At 38.7% G+C, this 24,962-nt stretch overlaps 1 protein-coding gene across 1 annotated transcript; it reads left to right on the forward strand.

Moving 5' to 3' along the window:
* Positions 1-3,070: 3,070 nt before the first annotated feature.
* LOC117495867 (CD209 antigen-like protein C) lies at positions 3,071-6,162 on the forward strand. Its single transcript, XM_034147448.1, has 7 exons — positions 3,071-3,295; positions 3,765-3,900; positions 3,974-4,063; positions 4,269-4,418; positions 5,187-5,329; positions 5,548-5,651; positions 5,893-6,162. Exons 2-7 carry the CDS (start codon positions 3,831-3,833, stop codon positions 6,026-6,028), a joined length of 693 nt encoding a protein of 230 aa, XP_034003339.1. The 5' UTR covers positions 3,071-3,295; positions 3,765-3,830; the 3' UTR covers positions 6,029-6,162.
* Positions 6,163-24,962: the final 18,800 nt, after the last annotated feature.

Genomic DNA, 24,962 nt, shown 5'->3' on the forward strand with positions numbered 1-24,962 from the left:
ATATGAAGAAGTTAAACTTTAAACATCCATGACATAAACACTTAATCCAGGAGCAGGGGCGGACTGCCAATCTGTGTGTTCTGGAGAATCACAGAACGGCCGGTCGTCAGCGGGCCGCTGACGGCCGGTGTTGTGTCAAATTATGCACCCCCGTCCAGTGGCGTTTTTATATGTACAAAAGTGGTGGGGCACAAAAAACGTAGATGTCTATATATAAGCTTCTGCAGTGACGTGCAGTGAGGTTCATGGCTGGTGAGGCACTAGCACTGACTCTTCAGGTTTACAAATATTATATAATGACCTAAACCAAAATATAATATTATTTTCAAAAGCTTTTTTAGTCTGATGCTTCGATTAATTTTAAACAAATAGTTCAACCAAAGGATACCCAAAAAATGTAATTTTATCATTTAAATATTGAATTGTTCTCTCTTAGTAAGATCCCATTTTCAATAAAATTGCGGTCTTACCTTGACTTGAAGATGAAGTCCATTTGTCTATCCTTCTGGACAAAAAATTCTATTACTTTTTTGTAAAAGTCCTCCTTATCTTCTTGTAGTTTCAAAAGTCTATCATAAATCTAATCGATAGATTTATGATTCAAAAATTATAAAAGTAGGGTAGACATGTGGATATTATCCGGCTGAACAAAACGTGCATTTCTCCGCAGGCGATGGACCAGGTCACGGACCCCGGCGTACAGGTCCTGAAGGAGGACAGCGTGGGGCTGCGCTTGGAGGACGTGGTTTTCGGTGACGCAGGCGTTACTCTCCTGTGCGACGTCTCCACAGGCCTGCCGTGGCCGGTCGTTCCCGCCAGTTGGAGGCGCTCAGTTTTCGAGCCGGTGCACGACCTGTCTCACCACGGCGGTAAGCCTTCGGTGCGCTTGGTGTCCGCGAAGTTCGTCTGGCGGGGACTGAAGAAGGACGTGAGGACTTGGGCTGGTGAGTGCGTGGCTTGTCAGCGCGCTAAGGTGCATCGCCACACGAAAGCTCCTTTGGAACGTTTCATGGTGCCGGAGAGGAGGTTTGACCACGTCAACATCGACCTCGTGGGTCCATTGCCCTCCTCTCTGGGTTTTTCCTACCTCCTCACCATGGTGGACAGAACGATCCGTTGGCCGGAGGCAGTTCCTCTCGTGTCGACTTCGGCGGCTGACATAGCCCGGGCTTTCATTGCGACGTGGGTGTGTCGGTTTGGCACCCCGTCGGACATTTCCTCTGATCGGGGTTCGCAGTTCACGTCTGAGCTCTGGAACGCCGTGGCGTGGTGTCTTGGGGTTAAGCTTCACAGGACGACCGCTTATCACCCCCAGGCTAACGGCCTCTGTGAACGTTTCCATCGCTCCATGAAGGCGGCGCTTAGAGCTGGCCTGAAGGACGGAAATTGGGTCGATAAGCTGCCTTGGGTGATGCTGGGCCTGCGGACCGCGCCCAAGGAAGATCTGCAGTGTTCCACGGCTGAGATGGTCTACGGTCAGCCGTTGAGGGTTCCAGGGGATTTCCTCCCTAACACATCGGTTCCCTGGTCGGCGTCTGCACAGCGGGTTTGCCTGCAGGACACCGCCGAGATTTTTGCTCCGATTCCCACTGCCCAACATGGTACTCAGGTGTCCCGGGTTCCCGCGGATCTCCGCTCGGCCGAGCACGTTTTCATACGGCATGATGCGCACAGGGGTCCTCTGCGGCCTCCTTACGACAGACCTTTCCGTGTTTTGGAGCACGGGCACAAAAACCTTGTGGTCGACCTGGGTGGTAAGGCCGAGCGTGTTTCTGTGGACCGGGTGAAGGCGGCCCATTTGGATTTGGGCCAGCCGGTGGTGCTGGCACAGCCTCCGCGACGGGGGCGCCACCCGGCCTTGATCCCTGTCACTGACTTGAGAGCCGTTGTTCCGGTCTCGCCTCTTCCGGAGGCCGCACATGCGGAGGTCGTTTTCCCGACTCCCGTGCTCAGGAGTCGTGGGGGTCGACCTGTCGTGCCGCCCCGCCACGCTAATTTTGTTTATGGGTGAATTCTGGGGGGGCTTGTGTGGTGACACGTTATTATACATAATTCACCAGTGATATTATTGTGTTGCAACTCGGACCCGTTAGTGAGGGTACCGGGGTTTGTTTACATTCCCTGCTAGCTTGTCATGCAGAGCAGTTCATGTACCTACGTCTTAGAGTTTAATGGATAATAAATTGTGGAAGTCCATTCTGAATACACCGCCTCCGACTCCCTTTCATCTGCACTACAATATATATATAAATAAAGACATCTTGTATTTTAGTTACAGCCGCTATTGATTAATTTTGTCAACATTGGACCTTGACACCGTCCACATAGCTATAGTGAATTAATATAATAGAAAACATTAAGCCTCTTTGATTTAATAATCGGAGCTGAAACCTCTCTGCCATCTCATATAACACACACTTCCTTATTTATATTTGAATGATAATAACATAAAAATAAAGACGACTATACTACGGTGCTTCGGTCCTGAGATTAGCGCCTGCAGGCAGGCTCCATGGACCTGTCAGCTCTGGACAGCGCAAAAAGCGTATATGAAGTGCTACGTCACGAACGCAAGAAATCATACCCTCGTGGGGGCGCACTCATGTGATTGGCTTAGAATGGGGAGGCTGTGGCGCAGTGGGCTAGTGCGTTAGTGTTCGAATCAGGGGAGCACAGGTTCAAACACCACTGCACCCAGCATGTCGTTGTGTCCCTGGGCAAGACACCTCACCCCAAATTGCACCTGTGGGGATTGTCCACAGTATTGAGTATGTAAGTCGCTTTGGATAAAAGCGTCAAACAAGTAACATGTCATGTAATGGAGGAGACATCTGATTGGCTATAGATAGAACAAATTACAAGTATGAATCGGGTCACCGTCAGGGGAGTCTCAAAAAACACACACACGAATGCACAGCGATCCGTGCACAGAAAGCAGGTTGTGTTTGCAGGTGCAGCAGTTTTAAACGGAAAACAAATATGTGTGGATCAAAAATACATATGTAAAACTTTTTTCTGTATTTGGATTTTATTTACATGTATATCAAACGGAACACATGCTACACAACCCTCTGAACAACACAACCCTCTGATGCGTGTGTTGGTAGCTTGGCACGCTACTTCTCTGGAACCGTTGCTGCTTCCAGTGCTTCCTCCTGAAGTCTTTGATCACTACCCAGTCGCCGGGCTTGAAGTGGTGTTGTGGTGCATCAGCTGTCGTCTGCAGTACGGCTTTCCCCTGAGAGTGGATAGCTGAGAGGGAGACTGAAAGACTTATACAGTAGTTCAACAAAAGGTAACTTAAATTGTCTCAACTTTCAGAAACTAACATTACATTAACAGAATAATATTCTTTAAATCTGTGCCAGTTCGTCTTGTGCCTTGGGCCATCAAGAGAGCCAGCTTTTCACGCCAAAAGATATTTGTAGCTGCTTTCACAATGATGACATGCTATTCTCTTTTTATTAACCAGTAAAATAGATCTTTACAGGATCAGAATATTTTGAATAGTATTAATCTTTATGGCTTTGTAAGATTATATGTCTCTATTTAACACAATGGACATGATTATCACACTTGTTTCAGTCTTAAATCTGTATTGTCACTGTGCTTTTTAATATGGTCATATCAATAAAGTTAGTATTTCCTGATATTCTTCTTTTTTTTTATATATAAAATGATGTGTGACTTTCTCAAATGATGTGTGACTTCCTCAAAAATATAAAGCATTTAGAAATTCAAACCAGCAACCACACTTTCCCCAGTCACATACTTCAGGATACTTGCTGCAGAGCTGACCTTCTAGGAAAGAGTTGGCATTCCCATGAGCAATGGAGAAAATCTATGACAATGCTGTTGATGTCAAAACCCTAAGCTCAAGATCATCAACAATACAAGAAGGTAAGAGTGTCTGTTAGAGTGCACTGTGGATTTTGGATTTACTGTATTACTCCCTGGTCTTCTCTGTGTTCAGGTCCCAGGAGACTTCCCAGAGCGTCTGTTCTCGGTCTGGGGCTGCTGGGTGTTTTCCTGCTGGCTGGACTCATCGGCCTCGCTGTCCACTGTGAGTCTTTCTTTTAATACCTTTAATAATGTCATTTTGAACGTGTGATTTTAAGGAGCAATATTCTGCTCTGAAAGATGCACATTTGACCAAAACATCTATCGTTTTTCTACTTTTCTCCTAGGGCCAAATTAGGAAAACATTAATTTTGGTTTGTGTCAGTATGATTGCATCAGATAATAAGAAAGATATATTTTCTTTCCAGACCATAACTCAGATGGTGGTGCTGCAGATCTCTCCGCTGTCAAAGCAAACCTGACCTCAATGACTGAAGAGAGAGACAACCTGACTGAGCGTCTCCAGGCCAGAGATCAGCGGATCAACCGGCTGGTGTACAGGCTTCAGTGTTTGATGGGTAAGGGTCAGTGCTTCATGTGGGGGTTTGCATAGGGCTCGGTATGCGTAGGTAAGATATCAATTATCATAATATATTTTACAAAATACCTTGATATTGATAGTTTAAGGCTGACTATTGATCCTTTCATAAAATAGTTACACAATGACACTTTTCATTAATGATAATCAAGAATTAGTTTTTAATGACTTAGTTGTGAGTGATTTAATTTATAGTTTGTTTTATTTTTCTTCACCCACCATATTTATATTTCTGTGTAAACTATGCTTATGGCCATTTTCCTTGTCTAAATTACTTTTAATATAAGCAATAGGAAGAAGAACTTAGAGGTAGTTTGTTCCAGATATTTGCAGCAAAATAATAATAATAATAATAATAATAATAATAATAATAATAATAAATGATAACAAGGTTTCAAACCAATTTAGAACTGTTGCCGAAAGTCAGACCCAGTTTTCCAGTCGGTCTAGTAACTAACACCGAAATGTTGCCACTGTCTGTGTTTAAGTGGATGTCATTGAAGACTTTAACAAGATCAGTCTCAGTGCTGTGGTGCCTGACTAGATCACATCGAAACAGTTATTTAAATCCCAAAAAGAGAGAAGTAGTTGTTCTGCAATGAAATGTGTGATCTCTTTTCATCCCTCTAAAAATGCTTAATAAATATTTGTTTTCATTATTATTACAAAAGTGACATATAATGCACTCAAGAGTTCCATATTTCAGCAGTTGAAGCAGTAAATCTACAAGATCTTAAAACTTTTACAGAGAAAACGTGTCCTGAAGGATGGAGGAAGTTCGATTGTTCCTGTTACCTCTTCTCTACTGAGAAACGTTCTTGGGAACAAAGCAGACAAGACTGCACAGCCAGAGGAGCAGATCTGGTGATCGTAGACAGTGAGGAAGAACAGGTAATGTGTGCTGCTTTAACACTTGTGATTGTATAACCCTCTGCTTTTATCAATCAATAATGTTTTTATTATACATATACTAGCAAATGTGTCTATCAGCTATAATGATTACGTTACAACAATGGTGTTAATTACATATTTCTGAGCTAGTAAAAAGGGAAAAGTTATCTGAATGTTGATGTCCATCCCAGTAAACTGCATTTTTAATATGTGAACAGGAATTCATCACTAGCATGATCAAGGAACAAACGTGGATTGGTTTGAATGACACAAAAGAGGAGGGGACCTGGAAATGGGTGGATGGATCTCCACTGAATCTGACGTAAGGCTTTACTTTGGTTTTAAATACAGAAGCTGGTTTATGTTGTGACCTTTCTAAATGTTTCACATGTTTCTGTAATGGGAGTTAACACAACACACAGGATGCATTTAAACGTAGGGTGTCTGCCCCTTTCACCAGAAGACTCATTTGGGTGTTAAGAAAAGAACATGGCTGTATTACTTATAGTTATTTTTGATGTCCAATCTTTTAGTTCATCTTCTTTTCCTGTAATACCTGTTAGGTTTTGGAGCACAAGACAGCCTGATAATTTTGACGGAGAGGACTGTGCAGAAATACGGAGTATTGTTCACTCCAAAAGCTGGAACGACAGGCCCTGTACGTACGATCTGCATTGGATCTGTGAGAAAGAAGCTTGACATTGGTGTCTGTTTGGATACTAAACATGCAATCATGCTTTTACAATTGAGTTTAAATGGAGTTATTTAAAACTATACACAATGTCTGATTTCATGAATAAGAATTACTTTGCTCGAATTGATAAATAACATGTTTTTAGTGGTTTTTTTTTTAAATTAAAATCAGTTATAAATAAATAGTAATTTAATTTGTTTTGGCCAACTTTTGTTTGCCTCAATTAAATTAGTATTTGTATTCATCCTTTTACATATCAACATAACAATTGCTTATTAAAAACATCTGCTGATAAGCCCACAATTCCTGAAAGTGATAATATTGAAGGTGCCTTATTGAGCAGAATATGATACAAAAAAGAAAAATAATAACTGTCAAACATTATTGAATAATTCAGACATATACAACAATACTCTAGTCTCAGCATTGGTCTAACTTGTTCAAATGTGTAAAATAGCCTGTGTGTTATACAGTATGTTTCCTAACAATGACCTCTTGTGGCCATGTGAGTACAAATCTATTGCAGGTATTTAACATGCATAGGTACCAGACACTTTGTACATACTATAAGAACTAGTGCTGTCAATGAATACAAAAATGTATGTATGTTTATCACAATAATATTCTGGGACTTTAACTGCAGGATTTTCTCATGTTTCATTTAAAAAGTAAACTGCCTTTTATTTGAAGTTAATTACAGTACTTTAGTAAATGGGCAAATTAGATATAGCTAGATCAGGAAATGGCAACTTTCTTTGAGCATGCATACAAAGATAAAAACCGTAAAAATAGATTGTGGGTGTATTACATGTTCTCTGACAAGATAAAGCTCTTCCACTTCAACAAACTGCTGTTATCAGATAAAAAGCAGCTTTACCACTTCACCTTTTTTTCTCAAAGTGAACAAATCCTCCCTGAAAGTTATCTTTGAAATGATGTACACTTTTTATATTTATGATCAGCGGCAGACAGAGTACTTCAGAGGAAAGACATTTGTGTTTATCAGCATTTATAATCAAGATCCCTGCCTTCACAACAATGTCATGCTATTCTCTTTTTATTAACCAGTAAAACAGATCTATACAGGATCAATACATTTAGAATATTATTCATCTGTATGGCTTTGTAAGATGATATGTCTCTATTTAACACAATGGACTTGATTATCTCACTTGTTTCAGTCTTAAATCTTTATTGTCAATGTGCTTTGACAATAGTATGTTTTTAATATGGGCATGTCAATAAAGCTTACTTGAATTTGTCTTGACTCTCAACTCTTGTTCTGTTGTCACATGTGTTATCATTATTTTCAGTTTACCCGTGCAGGGTTAAGTATGGATGCACTGTTGGGAAATACAAGAAAGGTGATACAAATTATGTACACAGGTTTAGAAGCTCTAAAAGGTGCATTTTTGAGAAGTGATTGGAGAACTATGTGTAAAGGAGAGTTGTTACAACACAGAAAACACCAGAATTTAAACTATGAACATTAATATAATTTCACTAATAGTTAATGGTGGGGTAGGTAAGTTTGAGAAACCGGCTCGAGATACACTTTTTGTTATATTCCATGGAATGCTCTTAACATCCCGATAGCAATGAATATCTTAAGTGCTTTGACAAAAAATCCATTAAAAAATGTCATCTGTGGAAGCCGTAGTACTGTAAAAAGCACGACCAATCATTTTAGCCGGCCCGGCTAAAATAACTGGATGGCCTACCTGCCTGCCAGCCTTCCATCTGTGCACAAACTTATCTCGTGCCCTCATTGGTCATGTGCACGTTCGTGTGTGTTGGAGGAGGGGCTCTGTAAGGAAGTGGCAGATTTGTTCCGGCTGTGTATTTTCAAATTCTAGCGCACTCGAGCTGGTTTCTCCAAAATTACCTACCCCACCTTTAATGGCCTAAACAACCCAATTAAAAAAGTGCTTATACAAATGAAACATCAAGGTGGAGATATTGTATTTATGCAAGAAACACATCTGTCAAAAGTACTGTGTGTGTGTGTGTGTGTGTGTGTGTGTGTGTGTGTGTGTGTGTGTGTGTGTTTTCTTTTATGTTTCTGCTCCAGGTTGCAACATTGTTGATACATTCAAGCACCGACAACTGTCTGCTCTCAAATTCCCGCATTATGTCTTGCGGGAACCAATGAAGTCCAGGGCAAATAATTGCAAGTCTCTTCAGTGGCATGTCACAAAACGAGATGCATTGTGGTACATGTAGTTTATGGGCAACCTGCTTCTGTAAAGCGGCATATAACCGTATAATAAACGTTTTATATTCTTTGCAAGCTCTTGCGGGGCCACATAAAATGAAGTCGCGGGCCGGATTTGGCCCCTGGGCCTTGAGTTTGAGACTCCTGCATTAACCCATTGAGTTACAGGATACAGAGCCCTTTAACAGTAAATACAGTGTTTTCATAATTACATTAGTTCAAGGGGGGCAAAGAAGGAAGAAAAAAAAAAAGCACAGAGATAAACACAAAGAAAGCAAATAATAATAATGATAATGGAATAGAAAGAGAAAAATTATGAATCAATAATATATAAATATATATTAAATGCTCACAGCTCACCGCTCAATCCAACCTTATTCTTTATCAAGTGGATCTTGCAAGGAGTCATACAAGTCCAGAAAGGGTTTCCATGTTCTAATAAAGGTGTTAGAGGAGCCCCTGAGTAAGAACTTAATTTTCTCTAACTGTAAGAAGTACATAACATATTTGACCCACTGAGAAAAGGATGGAGGGGAATGTTGCTTCCATTTTAGAAGAATCAAACGTCTCGCAAGAAGTGTAGAAAAGGCTATAACTACATGGGCACTGTTTGGTAGGGTCTGGGTGATTTTTTGAGACTAGCTGTCACTCTATCCAGAGTGGCAACCTGTTTTCATATCGACTTTCTTCTTCTTCCTCCAGGCCTGAGCGTTGGGAGGAGGTGAAGAGGGCGGTGGACTGGGTCTGCTGGGCGGACCGGCAGTACCCGCGTGTCTACAGCCGGCTGGAGTTTGGATTCAGCTGGGAGTCCTCCACCCGCCAGCTGCTGGGCTTCAAAGGCCTCCCTCCCTTCTCCGCTCTCAGGGGACTGAACCTGCAGAAGACCGTCCCCCAGGTTCTGGTCCACTGAGCAGGATAGTGAGAGGGAGGTTCATACCCCTTTGCCTTTTTATGGGTATTACATCATCTATTGGATGTATTTGTAGCCCTTTTATTCAGTCAGTGTGTTTACATGTTCTCAAATAGGTAGATACAATTGGCTTACTGCAGACCTGATTTATTAAACTTAAACTGCTTTGGGTCTACATATCGCCTTTTCTGCATGTCAGCATCTTTTTTCAAATGTATTCCAATAAGGGGAGAGCTTATACTGTTTTACACCGTGGTCTTCAGAGAAAGAGTTGCACCCCTCGTCTTTCTTCTGACCGTTCCACCGTTTTGGTCAAGTTGAAAATATTTAAACTTTCCAGATAAACGCTGTTGACGTCACTGAAGGAAATGACTGTCTCACTGTCAGACAGTAACCATCATAACAACGACAAAAGAGCCTGTTTGTTGGAGCAGATCTGCCAGTGAGTGTGTGGCTTTTATCGTACCATACACATATCATCCTCCTCACTCTAAGGCTGTCACACTGAAGCTGTGACGCTCAATCACACAAAATGTGAGAACAAGCATCCTCCTGTTTGTTCTCATAGACACAATGTCCAACAAATACATAGCAAAAATCGATAATAAAATCCAAGGGGTGAAGCTAGTCTGTAATACAACAATGGTGATACAGTGTCAAGGTATTGCTGTCATAGAAACAACAAAACAACCCTTGGAGCGTTATGTGGACACGCCCTTATTCGGGGAAAGAGGATTTAAAGGCTAGATTACATTTCATGGCCTGATACTTATCATCTTGTTCACATGCATGCAAGTCCACAACAATGCCTTCAGACAGAGATAGCATCATTGTGACCAGTGATAAAAGGGAAGGTCACGATGAGTAGCAGTCTATTTGCATGTTTGTAATCCTCTCATCAAAAATTAGTCAAAACCAAAACTAATTCCGCAGCTACTACTTCTTCTAAATATTTTACTGGTAAATGTAGTCACAGCTGTCTTCCCACAGTTGAACACACAGTCACATGTTATTATAAAATAAGGAAGCAGTGCCTTTGTGCCCAAAAAGGGTCAGTTTCTTGGGAACATCTTGGACTGACCTGCTGAAGGTGTGTTTTGCTTCTCTGAGTAACCTTGTACATGTGAATCTTTTTTTGTCTTGTGTTTCATTTATAACTGCCTTTTAAGCACCTTTGATTATTTTAGTGTAGGATATAGGATTTTCTTTCACAGTATATGCAGTTATATATCATGGTAGCAGTATAAATCAGGGTACAGTATAGTATTGTTCTGTAAATTCAATAAGAAGTGGATTAAAACAACCAGTTTTTTGATTATTTTCCTCTTTTATTTGGAACTATAATATTAACAAAATCAACCGACTCACGAGAGACAAAGCCAAAGACTTAAAACCTTTAAAATTCTGAATGTGAAACACGTTTTAAGGTTAAACGGTGCAAATAACTTTGACTTTGAAATAAATATCAGTGTGACCTCAGTCAATGCAATATGAAGCACCATAAACATCCCACAAGTTTTCATTTCAATATATACCAAAATAAACAAGACTTTAACTGCAGGATTTGCTCATGTTTCATTCAAAAAAGTAAAGTAAAACTCCCTTTTATTTGAAGTACATTACAGTACTCGAGTAAATGTGTAGCTAAATCAGGAAATGGCAACTTTTTTATACAAGATAACACTTATTATAAAAATATGGTGGGTGTATTACATGTTCTCGGACAAGATAAAGCTCTTGCACTCAACAACTTGCTGTTATCAGATAAAAAGCAGCTTTACCACTTCCCATTTTTTCTTAAAGGTCCCCGATCATGCAAAATGCACCTTTGATGTCTTTTATCCCTTACGCAAAGAAAATATATTTCCCCATATATTAACTGTCAATATATTGCATTATTTTGTTTTCTGATTTACTGGTTAATTGAAAAGATTTAATAAAGGAAATCTTGCTGTTGGCTACACCAAGTGATACTGATTAATAATCAACATGAAAAACATATTTATTCATATCTACAAAATATATTGAAAATATATTGAAGATATATAGAATAATATATTGTGTTAATATATTACAATATATATATATTGAATAATATATTGTGATAATATATTGTAATATATGGGATAATACATCAGTAATTGCCGCTTTCCATATATTGAGTAATATATGTAAATATATATAATATATTGGTTGTGTATATATGTGAACATACATTTACTATATATTAACATTTATATGGGGACATGTACTATATATATTCACAAATATATGGGGACATGTATGTACTATATATTCAGTTTTATATGGGGACATATATGTAGAATATATTCACAATTATATGGGGACATGTACTATATATATTCACAAATATATGGGGACATGTATGCTCTATATATTCAGATTTATATGGGGACATGTATGCAGAATATATTCACAATTATATGGGGACATGTACTATATATATTCACAATTATATGGGGACATGTATGCGCTATATATTCACAATTATATGGGGACATGTATGCAATACATATATTCAGATTTATAAAAGACCATGTACGTACCATATATTCTGAACATGAGTGCAATATATGTTCACAATGAGGAGAAATGCATGTTCTGATAAAAAAAATCTTTCATTTAATTTCAAACCTTTATTTATGCAGGTGAATCCCATTGAGATCATTGATCTCTTTTTCAAGGGTGACCTGCTGCAAGTAGGTTCCACATGAATACATATAAACATAACAGAAAAAAAGGACATCATACAGCATATTTACAGTGACTACAGTTTACATAGCTAGTAACATTTACAGGTTCCAACAGTTTCCGATTGGATAATATCTATCCTTGCTTTAAAAACATTTAGTGGAACCAAATTGCTCAGACTGTTCCAAGTTAGCGGAGCTGCGCATCTAAATGCTATCTTCCCTAAGACAGTCCTAGCAGTTGGCACATTTAATAAAACCACAGCATTCGATCTCAGGCAGTAGCCACTTACAATTCGCCGTGAGATCAGGGAGCAGATGTAGGATGGAAGTTTCCCTAACATGGCTTTGTATATAAAAATGTACCAGTGACTGAGCCTCCGTACAGTTAGTGAAGGCAAACCTGCCCTTGCATACAGGGTACAGTGATGGGCTAATACTTTACAGTTTGTCACAAATCTCAGTGCACTGTGATAGGCGGCATCTAACTTGATCAGGTAATGGGCAGGTGCATTCATAAAGATCAGATCACCATAGTCCAGTACAGGTAAAAAGGTCACAGAGCCTTTTTCTGGCCTAAAGCGAGAAACAGGACGTGTTCCTGTAAAAGAAACCTAGCCTAACCCTCAGTTTTTTAAGCAGGTTATTGACATGAAGTTTAAAAGTGAGACAATCATCAAGCCAGATACCAAGGTATTTGTAACAGGCAACCACTTCAAGTTTTATCCCTTGCGTAGTTACAATATCTAAAACAGGCTCTGGTGTCTTTTTAGCTTTTGAAAAGAGCATTACCTTGGTTTTATCAACATTTAAAAGAAGCTTAAGCGCTGAGAGCTGAGTCTGAATAATGAGAAGCTTAATTTGTTTTTTTCTATCAATGTGTAACAGTTATCAAAATACTCATTAAAAGAAGGACAAGGAACGAATAAAAGAAAAGGCCTATAAACAACACATTATGTCATGACTCAAGAACATTTTTATGTAATTATGTAATAAAACCAAGCGGCAAACTCTGGGGAAGAGCCGGGACGCCAATACGGAAGTGCCACAAACTGCAGTTCATATATTGGCCGATAGGCGATGACTGCAGAAAGGAGCAATTTCCATAGACCCCAATGTTAAAATGCCCAATTTCACAGCAGAAAAAAAACGTTTCTAGCCCTGGCTCCAATACATTTTATTATGTATATAGTTAGATTCCACCTTCGTGATTATGAATCTGTGAGTGAATTGTTTTCTAACGCGACCCTTTTATTTATATTAGGTCTTAAAGTTTTTGCATAAATTAGGGCGTGGTCACTTTGACGTGCCTCACTGTCAGCTAACAGCAATTTGTCCACTCTGCTAGGCTACAACGTTAGTTAGTTGTAGTTGCTGTACTTGACCCTTTAGCCGTGTTCGTGGTGATTGTGCCTTTTAGGGAATATTGTTACAAATACCAGACAATTAAAATGTCGTGCTGTGCGCTTGAATGTACTAACAGACCTTCCAAGAAGTCTACTCTCAGCTTTTTTCGGTGAGTAAAATGATAATATTATACATGTTAATCCCGTTAGCAGGTGTTTGTGTGCTTGTTAGCTTAGCTTGTTATGTAGCTTATTATGTAGCTTATTAGCCAGCTAAGGACGTAACCCTTTATACATGTGTATATATATATACAGTTTAGTTTATGATTCAGCCTTTTATAGTATATGGCTGTGACGCCCATAATGCTAAACGGGAGCAAATGTTAAAAGGGGACCCAATTATCCCAGTGGTGGCCGCCGGAGTCCACGCCGGCCGAAGCTAACGGAGCCGCAGGGGGCTAGCTCGCTAGCGCGTCCCGGCTGCTCCGTTAGCTTCGGCCGGCGGCGGAGTCCGGCATTATAACTGGAGATCAAGGAATGCAGCGAAACGCAGACTTGGTTCGCCTGCAGCCCGCTGTAGTATTAGCTAAATAAATTATGTTGAACAAGGCTTATTAAGCTGAACATCGCCACAATTGTTCTGCTATGTATCGGTACTTATTTTATTTTATTAACGTGTGAATGACAAGCATTAAAAATAACAACAAATAGCTCATTATCTTGCAGATTGTCTCGTTTGATTATGAATGTAACGTTTATATAGTGGAACTACACTGTTTTATCAAAACCAAAGTGCCACGCAGTAACTTGGTATGCATGTATTTCAGCAGGAAATGTGCAACCTAGATGACATTTACCAACACAGACTATATAGAAATATTTGTAAAAGTTGTTCATGTGTTATTAAGTGAATATGGCATTAACCCTCCTGTTGTCTTCGGGTCAAATCTGACCGATTGACTACTTTCATCAATCATAACTTTTTTGTTTTACATTCGATTGCATTAAGGAGTTATGATATCCTTCACAGTAGACATTTGAACATATAAAATTGCTGATCACCACTTTCATTGAATTTTGGATGATTTAGTCAACTTTGTAACACCTCCCTCCCTGTCCCTCTGCAATTTCCTCCATCTTAGTTTAGCTGTCTGTCTCACACACACACACACACACACACACACACACACACACACACACACACACACACACACACACACACACACACACACACACACACACACACACACACACACACACACACACACACACACACACACACACACACACACACACACACACACGTGTTCCCCCCCATTATGTGCCCATCCCCCCCTGACCTACACCTTGTCGTGGTGAGTGGGCTTTAAACTAAGACGGGTCATACTGAATAGTCTGTGCACACATTTTTAACATGTGATCTTTCTTTCATGTAGGACGCTTGAGGGAAGTTGCAACGCCTCGGCCAATGTGATGTCTTCCCCACGTGAAAGAGATTGAAGGCATAATTTATAACTTGAGACAATTTTCCAAAAATTATGACTTTTATTGGCTTAGGTAGTAATGGATTATATCTAACACGAATCAAGATCGTATAGAAAAAAAGGAAAGTGTAATCCTTAGTTACATAGGAAAAGATGTAATCGGATTAGTTTGACTTTTTTTAATAATAGGGAAACTCAGGATTACAATCTTATTCAAAACCTGAAAAGAGCATATAGTGTTTGTTGTAAAATGATCAGATGTTCTCTCTTCTCTGGAAGCGGTACTGTTCTGTAGGCTAATACTTTAATTGTGAATCTATACACCTACTGCCTGAATCAGCTTTATGTATATTATACATTTAAGTAAAAAAATCATATTAATATTTCTTCTCTCCTGTGTTTATTTGCATTGCATTTGATATTGAGGTAATCCAAAAGAAAAATAAAGTTATCAGGTTACAGTACATTACTTTTATATCTTGATACTCACATTAAGTTACTGGTTGCGTTTTTGGCAAGTAGCCCTCCCAACCCTGTACATAAGTTATATCATTTTAATTACTGATACAGTTGTTGCACATCTTTAATTTATTTTCTAGTGTACTTAAATTGTACATTTTCAATGTGAAATAGATCGGATTAAATATAGAGTAAAAGCACAATCTTAAATTATACATTTATAATTTTCCTATGCTTATTGTTAATGTAGTGGTGTTATAAACAAAATGTTGTCGTAAAGGAAATTAAGATGTTTTTTATTTGTTGACAAAAGATTTAAAGTTGATGCTCACAACATGTGGGAACATTTATTGAGAAAAATGTTTCTATTGTAAAACAAATAATTATCTGCATACTGAACAATTTAGAAACTCTCTAAAAGGTATTATTTTCTGTGATGTTACGACCCTGTAGGGATTGTGGGTATTGCATTTCATAATTACATTCTATGGTATGCTTATGACATATTAGATGCCAAAATACATGGGATTAGGGGAGACCTTCTTGGTGTTTGCATTGTCACTGATAAATGACAAGGTAGTATTCATTGTCAAGATTTTGTGTTTTTAAACTTGGGACTCTTTTCAGACTGCTACGGCTTGGGAAAAGATTTGAGCCTTAATGTGTAATGTTTTCTGTATTGTATGGTTAGCTTATCCTTTCATTTGATAGTCAGATTTGGATGTGATAGCTAACATTTTCAGTAAGCAGTAGACAAAAGAAGTGAAAATATGAATGTGATTTATTTTAAATATTTACAGAATTATTTTAACAAATAAAATAACAAAAAACATAATAACAAATTAAAAAAAAAAGTTTGACAGACAGCCATGCCCAGCATGGGCCTGGAGAGCTACAGAGTCAATTGGGGGGAAGAGGGGGGGGTGGGATGTGGGGAAGAGGAAGAGCAGCCATGTTAACAGTGTTATGGCTACAGATGTAATATCTAACTCAACATTAGCCATGACAGTCTGGGCTTAGCAAGGGCCTTAGAAAACATACTCTAAAGGCCAAATCCAAAAACAGTGATACTGACATTTTAGCAGTTCACAGTCTTTGGAGATGGTCTTTCAGGCAATTGGCTAGTGACTTTAAAAAAATATCATTTCCCCTAGGGGTGAAATGAACTCTATCTCGCAAAAAAAGCCCAGGACTGTCATGTCTAATGTTGGAGTGGTCAACAATGGCACCATTTAGGCTATGAACAAAAGTAGCCATAACACTGTTAACAAACTTCCGGGCCTTGTCAATTTTGACAGGATTTGCACCAGCCCTCCATCGGCACCTCTGGTTGATCTGGGAGAGCATGATCTTCATGCCAGGGTGCCGATGGTGAAGCTGGTGCAGGTCCTCCTTCATCTGATTCACCAAGTGAACACTGGGCACATCCCCCAAGTCGTTGTTGCCACAGTGGATGAGGAGGACATCCGGGGCTGCTCTTCCTCGCAGGGAGTTGGAAAAGAAGGGGAGGAGACCTCTCCAGCGCAGTCCACCCCAACCGAACCAGCAGGCGCGAAGGTCGAGGCCAAGGTTGCTGCCGATGGTCTCTGTAGCTCTCTGGGCTCCACGCCGGACATAGCTGTCTCCGATTATCCATACAGTCACTATGGGAGGAAAATAAATGAGAGTAACAAATGCTTCAGATAATGAGGAATATCAAATTAAGTATAAAGGGTTGCTCATGTTGTTCCTTTGACAATAACATACAACATAACATATGAAATCACACCTGACGTATATATATATATATATATATATATATATATGTATATAGATATAGTATGTTTGTGTGTAATGTCAACCATCTGAAGTCATGTAAAGTAAGCCAGGACCATCAACTTACAGGTTGTGGAGGAGGTTGCCATCTTTTTTTCTTAATGCTGAAAGAAATAAAAATGGTTTAATCAATATAAAAGCGCCTTTCTTTTTCTACAGTCATATTTAATTTATACTCTCACAGCGCTGTTGAAACAGTAACGTTGGATTAAATGTATATACAATTGATGGTCAAAAAGTATAAATATGCAAATTTTGCATTTGTTAGCCCATGCATATTACACTGTTTATATTTGAATCATGGAGAAGCGTTTTTAAACTTGTATAGTGTAATATCAAGAACAGTTAAATCATAGGGAAAAGCTTTGTTTAATTCACAATACGCTAATTCCTTTACATACTGTATAGGCCACAGTTTATGGCTAATTCCATAGGCTAATTCACGCAACACTGGCCATATCTCTGCTAGTTTACAAAGTTGTTACAAATGACATTTATATTTGAAAAACAGTGAAGCACTTAAAAAACAATTGTATAGTGTAGGTTCAAGAACATTTAAATCAAAAGGACAAGTTTTGTAAAGTTACAGGGGATCTTACCTTCAGAACGCCGGGAACGAGGAGCAGTGACCGCAAGCTGGGTTGTTAGCTTAATACTGTGAGCATGTTAGCTTAGCTTCTTAGCCTGAGCTAGGTCTGGAACTTGACGGCCGTTGGCAGAAGGTCCCGCCCTGTCCCGCCTCGTCTCCGCCACGGCTCCGCCTCTTTGCCCTTATTTGGATCAGGATGTAGCAGGCGGGAGTTAGACTCTGACGCCACTGTCGAGCCGTTAGTGGCCGACTCCGCCTACTAAGGGCTTCTCGGCAACTCTGCAGAATCCTATGGGTGACGTCACGGACCCTACGTCCATTTATATATACAGTCTATGAATAAAACCCACATTTTGTAATAATCTGCTGCATTCTGTAACAGCCTGAACGCAATATAAAATACATTTCCCTGCATTTTGTAATAAATTATTACATTTTGCAATGGTTATTACAAAATGCGTGAGTTGCCCTTTTAAAAAACTGTAATATTCATTATGTAACCATAACCAAACTGTAAATATATCCCAAAATTGATGTTGATATACATGTTGGCTAATGAATATGGTAACACTTGATCTAGTTTTGGCCAATGAAAGATATTCTACTGAAGTATTTTTAAATTATGAGTAAGGATGATTCATGGTTGAATAAATAAATAAACAGTTGTAATGTTATTGTTTGCAACTCATTTTGTAATAACCACAGCAATATGTAATAATATATTTCAAAATGTGGCGACATGTATTACATATTTGCATTGAACTTGTTTACTACATAATGGGCAAATTATTACAAAAGGAGGTGTTATTACATAATGAAGGGAAATGTATTACATTTTGTATAGGTATAGTTAATAAATGATGCATTGTTATTTCATACAGGGCCAAAAAGAGCAGTCTGTTATCCTATTTAACAATCTTGTTTTTTGTTTCACCTGGTGACAACTTTAAACATGAGCTGATCACTCATTAAAACAAGGTCCGGAACAGGGCCAAACAGTCTTGTACCCTATTTGATCGTCAATCTTGTTTTTTTCGTGCCTTTACTCACAAATTCTTGTGTTAATGGATGTTCTTATATCTGATGTCTTGGTCCCTGAATGGTGGTTTACTACAGCATCTGTGGAACAGAACAATTACAAATAATTAGAAGTTCACAAAAGACAGCAGGAATTATAACAATATCCATAATATCTATATTAAAGCATGGGCTGGCTTGGTGAATAATGTGGGAATACAAATAGTGGAAGAATAGGCTTTGTACATTTTCGTCTGAGTGTGGCGCTACTGGTTGGTATATTTTATGGAATTTGGACCAAGCATCTGCATCTGTAACAGTTCTGTTTAAAACTTTTTTAAATGTAATTGCATTCATCTTTAAAGGTGGGGTAGGTATGTTTGAGAAACCGGCTCGAGATACACTTTTTGTTATATTCCATGGAATGCTCTTAACATCCCGATAGCAATGAATATCTTAAGTGCTTTGACAAAAAATCCATAAAAAAATATCATCTGTGGAAGCCGTAGTACTGTAAAAAGCACGACCAATCATCTGAGCCGGCCCGGCTAAAATAACTGGATGGCCTACCTGCCTGTCAGCCTTCCATCTGTGCACAAACTTATCTCGTGCCCTCATTGGTCATGTGCGTATTTTCAAATTCTAGCGCACTCGAGCTGGTTTCTCCAAAATTACCTACCCCACCTTTAAAAGACTACTTTTATTGAATGAGAGTTTTACCTAGCACAATGAGCCTGGGGTGGTGGGAAGGGAGAACTGGGCCTCGGCATCGGCATCGGCAGGAGTGGTAGTCGCCTATGAGTATTAGAATTTAGATTAACAAAGGCATAGAAAAACCCTGAAATATGTACTGACACAAAGCTACAACCCTCGATTTTGTAAGTAGTAGTAGTAAATACATACGTATATACAATATACAACAATACGCATAATGCAATTAGCAGTACCAGTAATAAAATAACTGAATAAATAGTAGTAGAACCTTTATTTAGGCAGGAAAATCAATTAAGAACAAATTCTTATTACAATGATGACCTGACAGGAGGCAAAAGGCGTCCTGAGGGGATGGGGTTTGGGAGGAAAAAAATAAAAAGACAGACTCCGGGCACTACAGAACCCAGGAGACAACACAATGACACAGAGCAGAGATGACAGGCATAGCAGTTAAACATATAACATCTCTAAAACAATATTGCTGTGGTTCAATCTGTCATTAAAATAATATAGAACATTCATCCATTCAATCATTCATTCCTTCATGGCAAGGATAACTAAGCTGAATAGTGAATAAAGTGATATGTGAAAAGTAAAATTACAGTGAAATTAAATGACAGTGCGTTCCTCACCACTGCGATCTGGCTCCTCTGTCCTCGTGTGTTTTGGGTCTGATTCCTCACTACTGATGTCTGCCTCTCTGCATGGGCCCTCTCTCCTTATTTATTCTGTCTCAGTCACCACTGCTATCTGGCTCCTCTGTCCTCTTGACTTGTGGTTCTGCAGGCTTAGTTCGACCTATGAATTTCAACAATGCTCCTGTAAAATATATAGATATATAGTATTATGGGTCAACATTAAAATAACATACACTGGAGAGCAAAATGTGAAATGCCATTGACTGTAGGCTACATATTATCCACACAATTGTTAGCAGGGGCAATAACAACTAAAATGTGAACTAACTTGAATGCATTAGTCCACAACACATAGCCTAACTAATGTTAGCCTACATAGTTACTAACATCAGAACACATAGTATTGGGGAATCTTATGTGTTTTGTGATGTTTGTGCTGGAGCCGTTTTATTCAAAACAGCACTCCGGTTAGAGAGTTGACACGGAGACAGGAAGTACAGTCTTTGGACTTTATATTAGCTTGGTTCTGATCATCAACACAGAATACATCATGCTTGATGTGGAATCACATACAGGATGTTGAATGGGTTGATGAGTATGATGATAATGATAACGTAGAGTAGAGAATGAATGAATGGTTTCTGCAAAATACACAGAAATAGAAATTAGGTTCAAATTACAATAACTAACCAGACTATGGTTATTAATAATAAGCAACAGCAATACTAATTGTTGCTAAAACACATTAGACACGTTGCAAACACACGGCTAATAAAAGCTAAGTTAGCATCTCATCTGAATAGCTTAATTTAGCTAACTAGCTAGCATTAGCTCAATTCCTGAACAACATAGCAACTAAAAACGGGACATCAAGACTCATTAACACACTGACTCAGCAGGACACTATGCATACAATCTTATAACATTACCAACACTAAAGATCTGCATATATGCTCACATTCTTCACGAACGCATTCTCTCTGTGACGATGGTAATTATGCATGTGACGATGCGCAATAATCTCCTGTCCTGAACGCACATGTGTAACCCATGGATGTAACCAGCTCGAGGACCCATAGCTGCACTACATTAGCTGTCCCTAAATGTGCCTGACTAAAACACGAACGATATAATGCAGATCAAGGAGAACAAGGGGAATTTACAACACATAGACTAACTGTGGTTACATTACTTAACTAGCTCATCATCGTCAACAGTCAGAAAATGTCCGTTAGCCGTGGGGCTAGTTTTCGCTATGTTAAACTCCATTGACTTATGCTAAAATGTTAGCGATCTAAAGGTCCGCTATTTTTGGCTGTTTTGGGTCGACTTCAGTTGACTGTAACATCGAAAATCTTCGAAATTGAATGTTCACAAAGCTGCGGACCGGTTATACACTCATACACGAGGGAACTAACATAGCTAATTTAACTAACGTTAGCTAATGTAGCTGGTGTAGTGCCGAGAGACGGGACATACGGATTAAGCAACTAGACTACTTGTAGTGTACATGCAGAATTATTTCAATTTAAAATAGTTTTAAATGCTCACACACATACCTGACTCTGGTGCTGTATTTTCCTCTCGTTTCTTTTTAATTTTCCGTTTCGAAGCACCTGATGAATGCTTTCTCTTTGATACTCAGCGACAGAATCAACAGACAGAGGCAGCAACGCAGATTTGAATCTGCCAATCAGATCAATCTATTGCTGGAGAGGGGGGGGGGGCTCCCCGAAATCAGTCGGAAGTGGCGCATTCGAATACTGTTTGGCCTGTCTGCCGTGGATGGGCTTCGTTCCACTCCAAATAGCCGGTCGGCCGTAATATATGCATAGATATATATGCGTGCATATATGTATATATATATGCGTGCATATATGCATATATATATATATATATATGTGAATATATATATGCATATATATATATATATATATGCGTGCATATATGCATATATATATGCGTGCATATATGTGTGTGTCTATATATATTTATAAACTGTATATTATTTTCCATCATTCAATGGACAATTTGTACTTTTTTTATATATAGGCTACCATCAAACATATGTTCATATAAAGTGGGTAACTATACAAAACGAAGTGAGATAACTGTTTATGAATATCTGTTCAATTTTATGTAAACTTGTGTAACTCATGAAAGATAAATGAGTGTTTCAATAAAACTATTACATATAAATGTATAGTGCAGTTTTTGTTTTCATTGCAATATATTTTTTTTATATGTATCAATATATAGCCATACATGGTCCATGCATATATTGCAATATATTTAAAAATATAAGGACTACTTTCCCATATATGGAAATGTATGATCCAATATATTGTATTATATTTACCAATATATTACAATATATTTTTGTTTCATAAGGGATACACACATATGTGTCCCTGGTGTGTAAGGAGACTCACAAAGTGTCCGAATACAACCCTCTCTCTTTTCCTCCGTACCCAAATCTCTAAAAACGGGGGTACAACGGAGCTGATCCAGATGTGCTGCGGTCATGACGACATTACTAAAATCAGGGCTGGCTTTACACCCACGGCACTATCAGAAACGTCGCTATCAGAAACAATGCCCAACTATTTTGGAAGTAATATGGTCAGTGTTTACATTAGCAAGCATCGCTAACACTCAGAGCTAACGCTGTACTGGAGAGAATATGTGTAAAGAAGCAGGATATAAAAAGGTACTCACCACTATATGTGTTTATGTAATCATGAACAAAAATAAAATCTTTCAAAAGGTTCCCCAGTTGTCTTCATTTGTTTTCTTGTGTTTATCAGCATTCATTTAAGATCCCTGCTTTCACAACAATGTCAGCTAATACTCTTTTAAACTTGTCAAAGAGAGCTTTACGGGTGTGTTTTAATTTAATCATGTTTTAATTTAATTATGGTCATGTCAATAAAGCTTATTTGAGTTTGTCTTGACTCAGCGTTAGAAAAATATAGCATTTCCTTATATTTGTATTGTTTTTTTTAGATAGATAATTATCTGACACAGCAATGAAACTACTCTTAACACTTGAGAGTTGTGACTTCCTCAAAAAGACACATTTTTTAGAAATTGAAACCAACCAACACAATTTCCTCAGTCACATACTTCAATACTTGACATTCCCATGAGCGATGGAGGAAATCTATGTCAACCTTGACGATGTCAAACCCCTAAGCTCAAGATCATCAACAAGAAGGTAAGGGTCAGTTAGACAGAGTGAGCTGTGGATTTTGGATTTATTAAACTCCCTGGTCTTCTCTGTGTCCCAGGAGATTTCTCCCAGCGTCTGTTCTCGGTCTGGGGCTGCTGGTTGTTTTCCTGCTGGCTGGACTCATCGGCCTCGCTGTCCACCGTGAGTCTTATTTTTAATATATATATTATATTCGTTTCATAAGTCATTTTGAACGTGTGATTTTAAGGAGCAATATTCTGCTCTGAAAGATGCACATTTGATCAAAACATCTATTGGTTTTCTATTTTTCTCCTTGGGCGAAATTAGATAACATTGACTTTGGTTTGTGTCAGTATGATTGCATCAGGTAATTTAAGAAACATCTATTTTCATTCCAGACCATAACTCAGTAGGTGGTGCAGCTGCAGATCTCTCTGCTGTCAAAGCAAACCTGACTGAGCGTCTCCAGGCCAGAGATCAGCTGCTCTACTCAGTGACTGAAGAGAGAGACACACTGAAGGCCAACCTCACTGAAAAGACCAGAGAGGTGGACAGGCTTCAGAGTTTGTCCAAACAGAGTGAGTGCTTTTCTGTGACGGTTTTGCACAGGGCTGGACTATATGGATTATATCAATTGTCATGATATTTTTGAGCAAATACCTCAATATTGCATCGATATTCTAAGGTTGGCAATTGCTGCTTTGATAAAATAACATGAGCGTACCAGAGAATGGCATTGGAAATGTTATAATGTGATTGAACAAATATATAATGTAAATTTAAAAAGGTCGAAGACAAAAGATGTTGCATTTGGTGTCGAACCCTGGGCCCTTAAACTTAAAACCAATGCTTAGACCTCTAAGCTGCCCAGGCATTTTTTTTAACTCGTGGCTCGCAGGCCACAACAAAGGAGAGGGAATTCAGCGAGAACAAACTCACATTTATTAAAGTAAATAAAAAAAGTCACTGCAGTGGAGTTCGATGAACAATATATTAACTTAAAATGAGCCAGGCTGGGCGAGGGGAAGGGGATCCAGGAGAGAGTCAGAGAGTGGACAGGCAGCCGGGCTTAAGTGCGTCCTGAGGCACTGGCCTACCCATAATGAACACATGAACAAATGTCCTTTCCTGGTGGGTATCACGGGCACAGCTCTACAATGATGTCTTCATACTAGCGTGTTGTCTTTTCATAAAAATGTGAAAAGACAACATGCCAACTTACTATATGAGGAAATCCAAAGTCTAACAACTTATCTATTCTTGTTTGACAATATCAATATATTGCCAATCCCTTCTGCATAAAAGTGTAGAACACCAGACTTATTTTACTCTCAGTGCTTTTTTTTTTCACATACATTTTTTATGTGTACAGCCCTTTAAAAAAATCGTTGTAACATCGTTTTAAAAGCTAAAAAGCTTCAGTCCCATCACTTCACATAATTATAAGATTGTGAATAACTAAATATCTCTTTATAAGGATGTTTTAAAAATGTTGACACCTTGTATTCTGCACATTTTGAACTGCTCTCTTTTTACAGGTTATGTCCCTGAAACTGCGCTGGTTCAGCCATTTCTTAAAAAGCCCAACATTTTTAGACATATTTCCAAGCTCCCATTTTTAGATAGAGTTTTAGAAAAAACTGTAGCAGAATAATTGTTAGCTTTTATCAATGACAACAATATTTTAGAACAATTCTAATCTGGCTTTCTATGTGTTTTACTCTGTGTTTTTATGTTTACATGCTGTTGTTTAATTATCTTGCTCACCGTGTATTTTTATGTTATAGCAATTTGTAACTACGTTTTGAAAGGTGCTATATAAATAAAGTGTATTATCATTATTATTAT

Source organism: Trematomus bernacchii, unplaced genomic scaffold, assembly GCF_902827165.1.
Source record: "Trematomus bernacchii unplaced genomic scaffold, fTreBer1.1, whole genome shotgun sequence".
Lineage (NCBI taxonomy): Eukaryota > Metazoa > Chordata > Actinopteri > Perciformes > Nototheniidae > Trematomus > Trematomus bernacchii.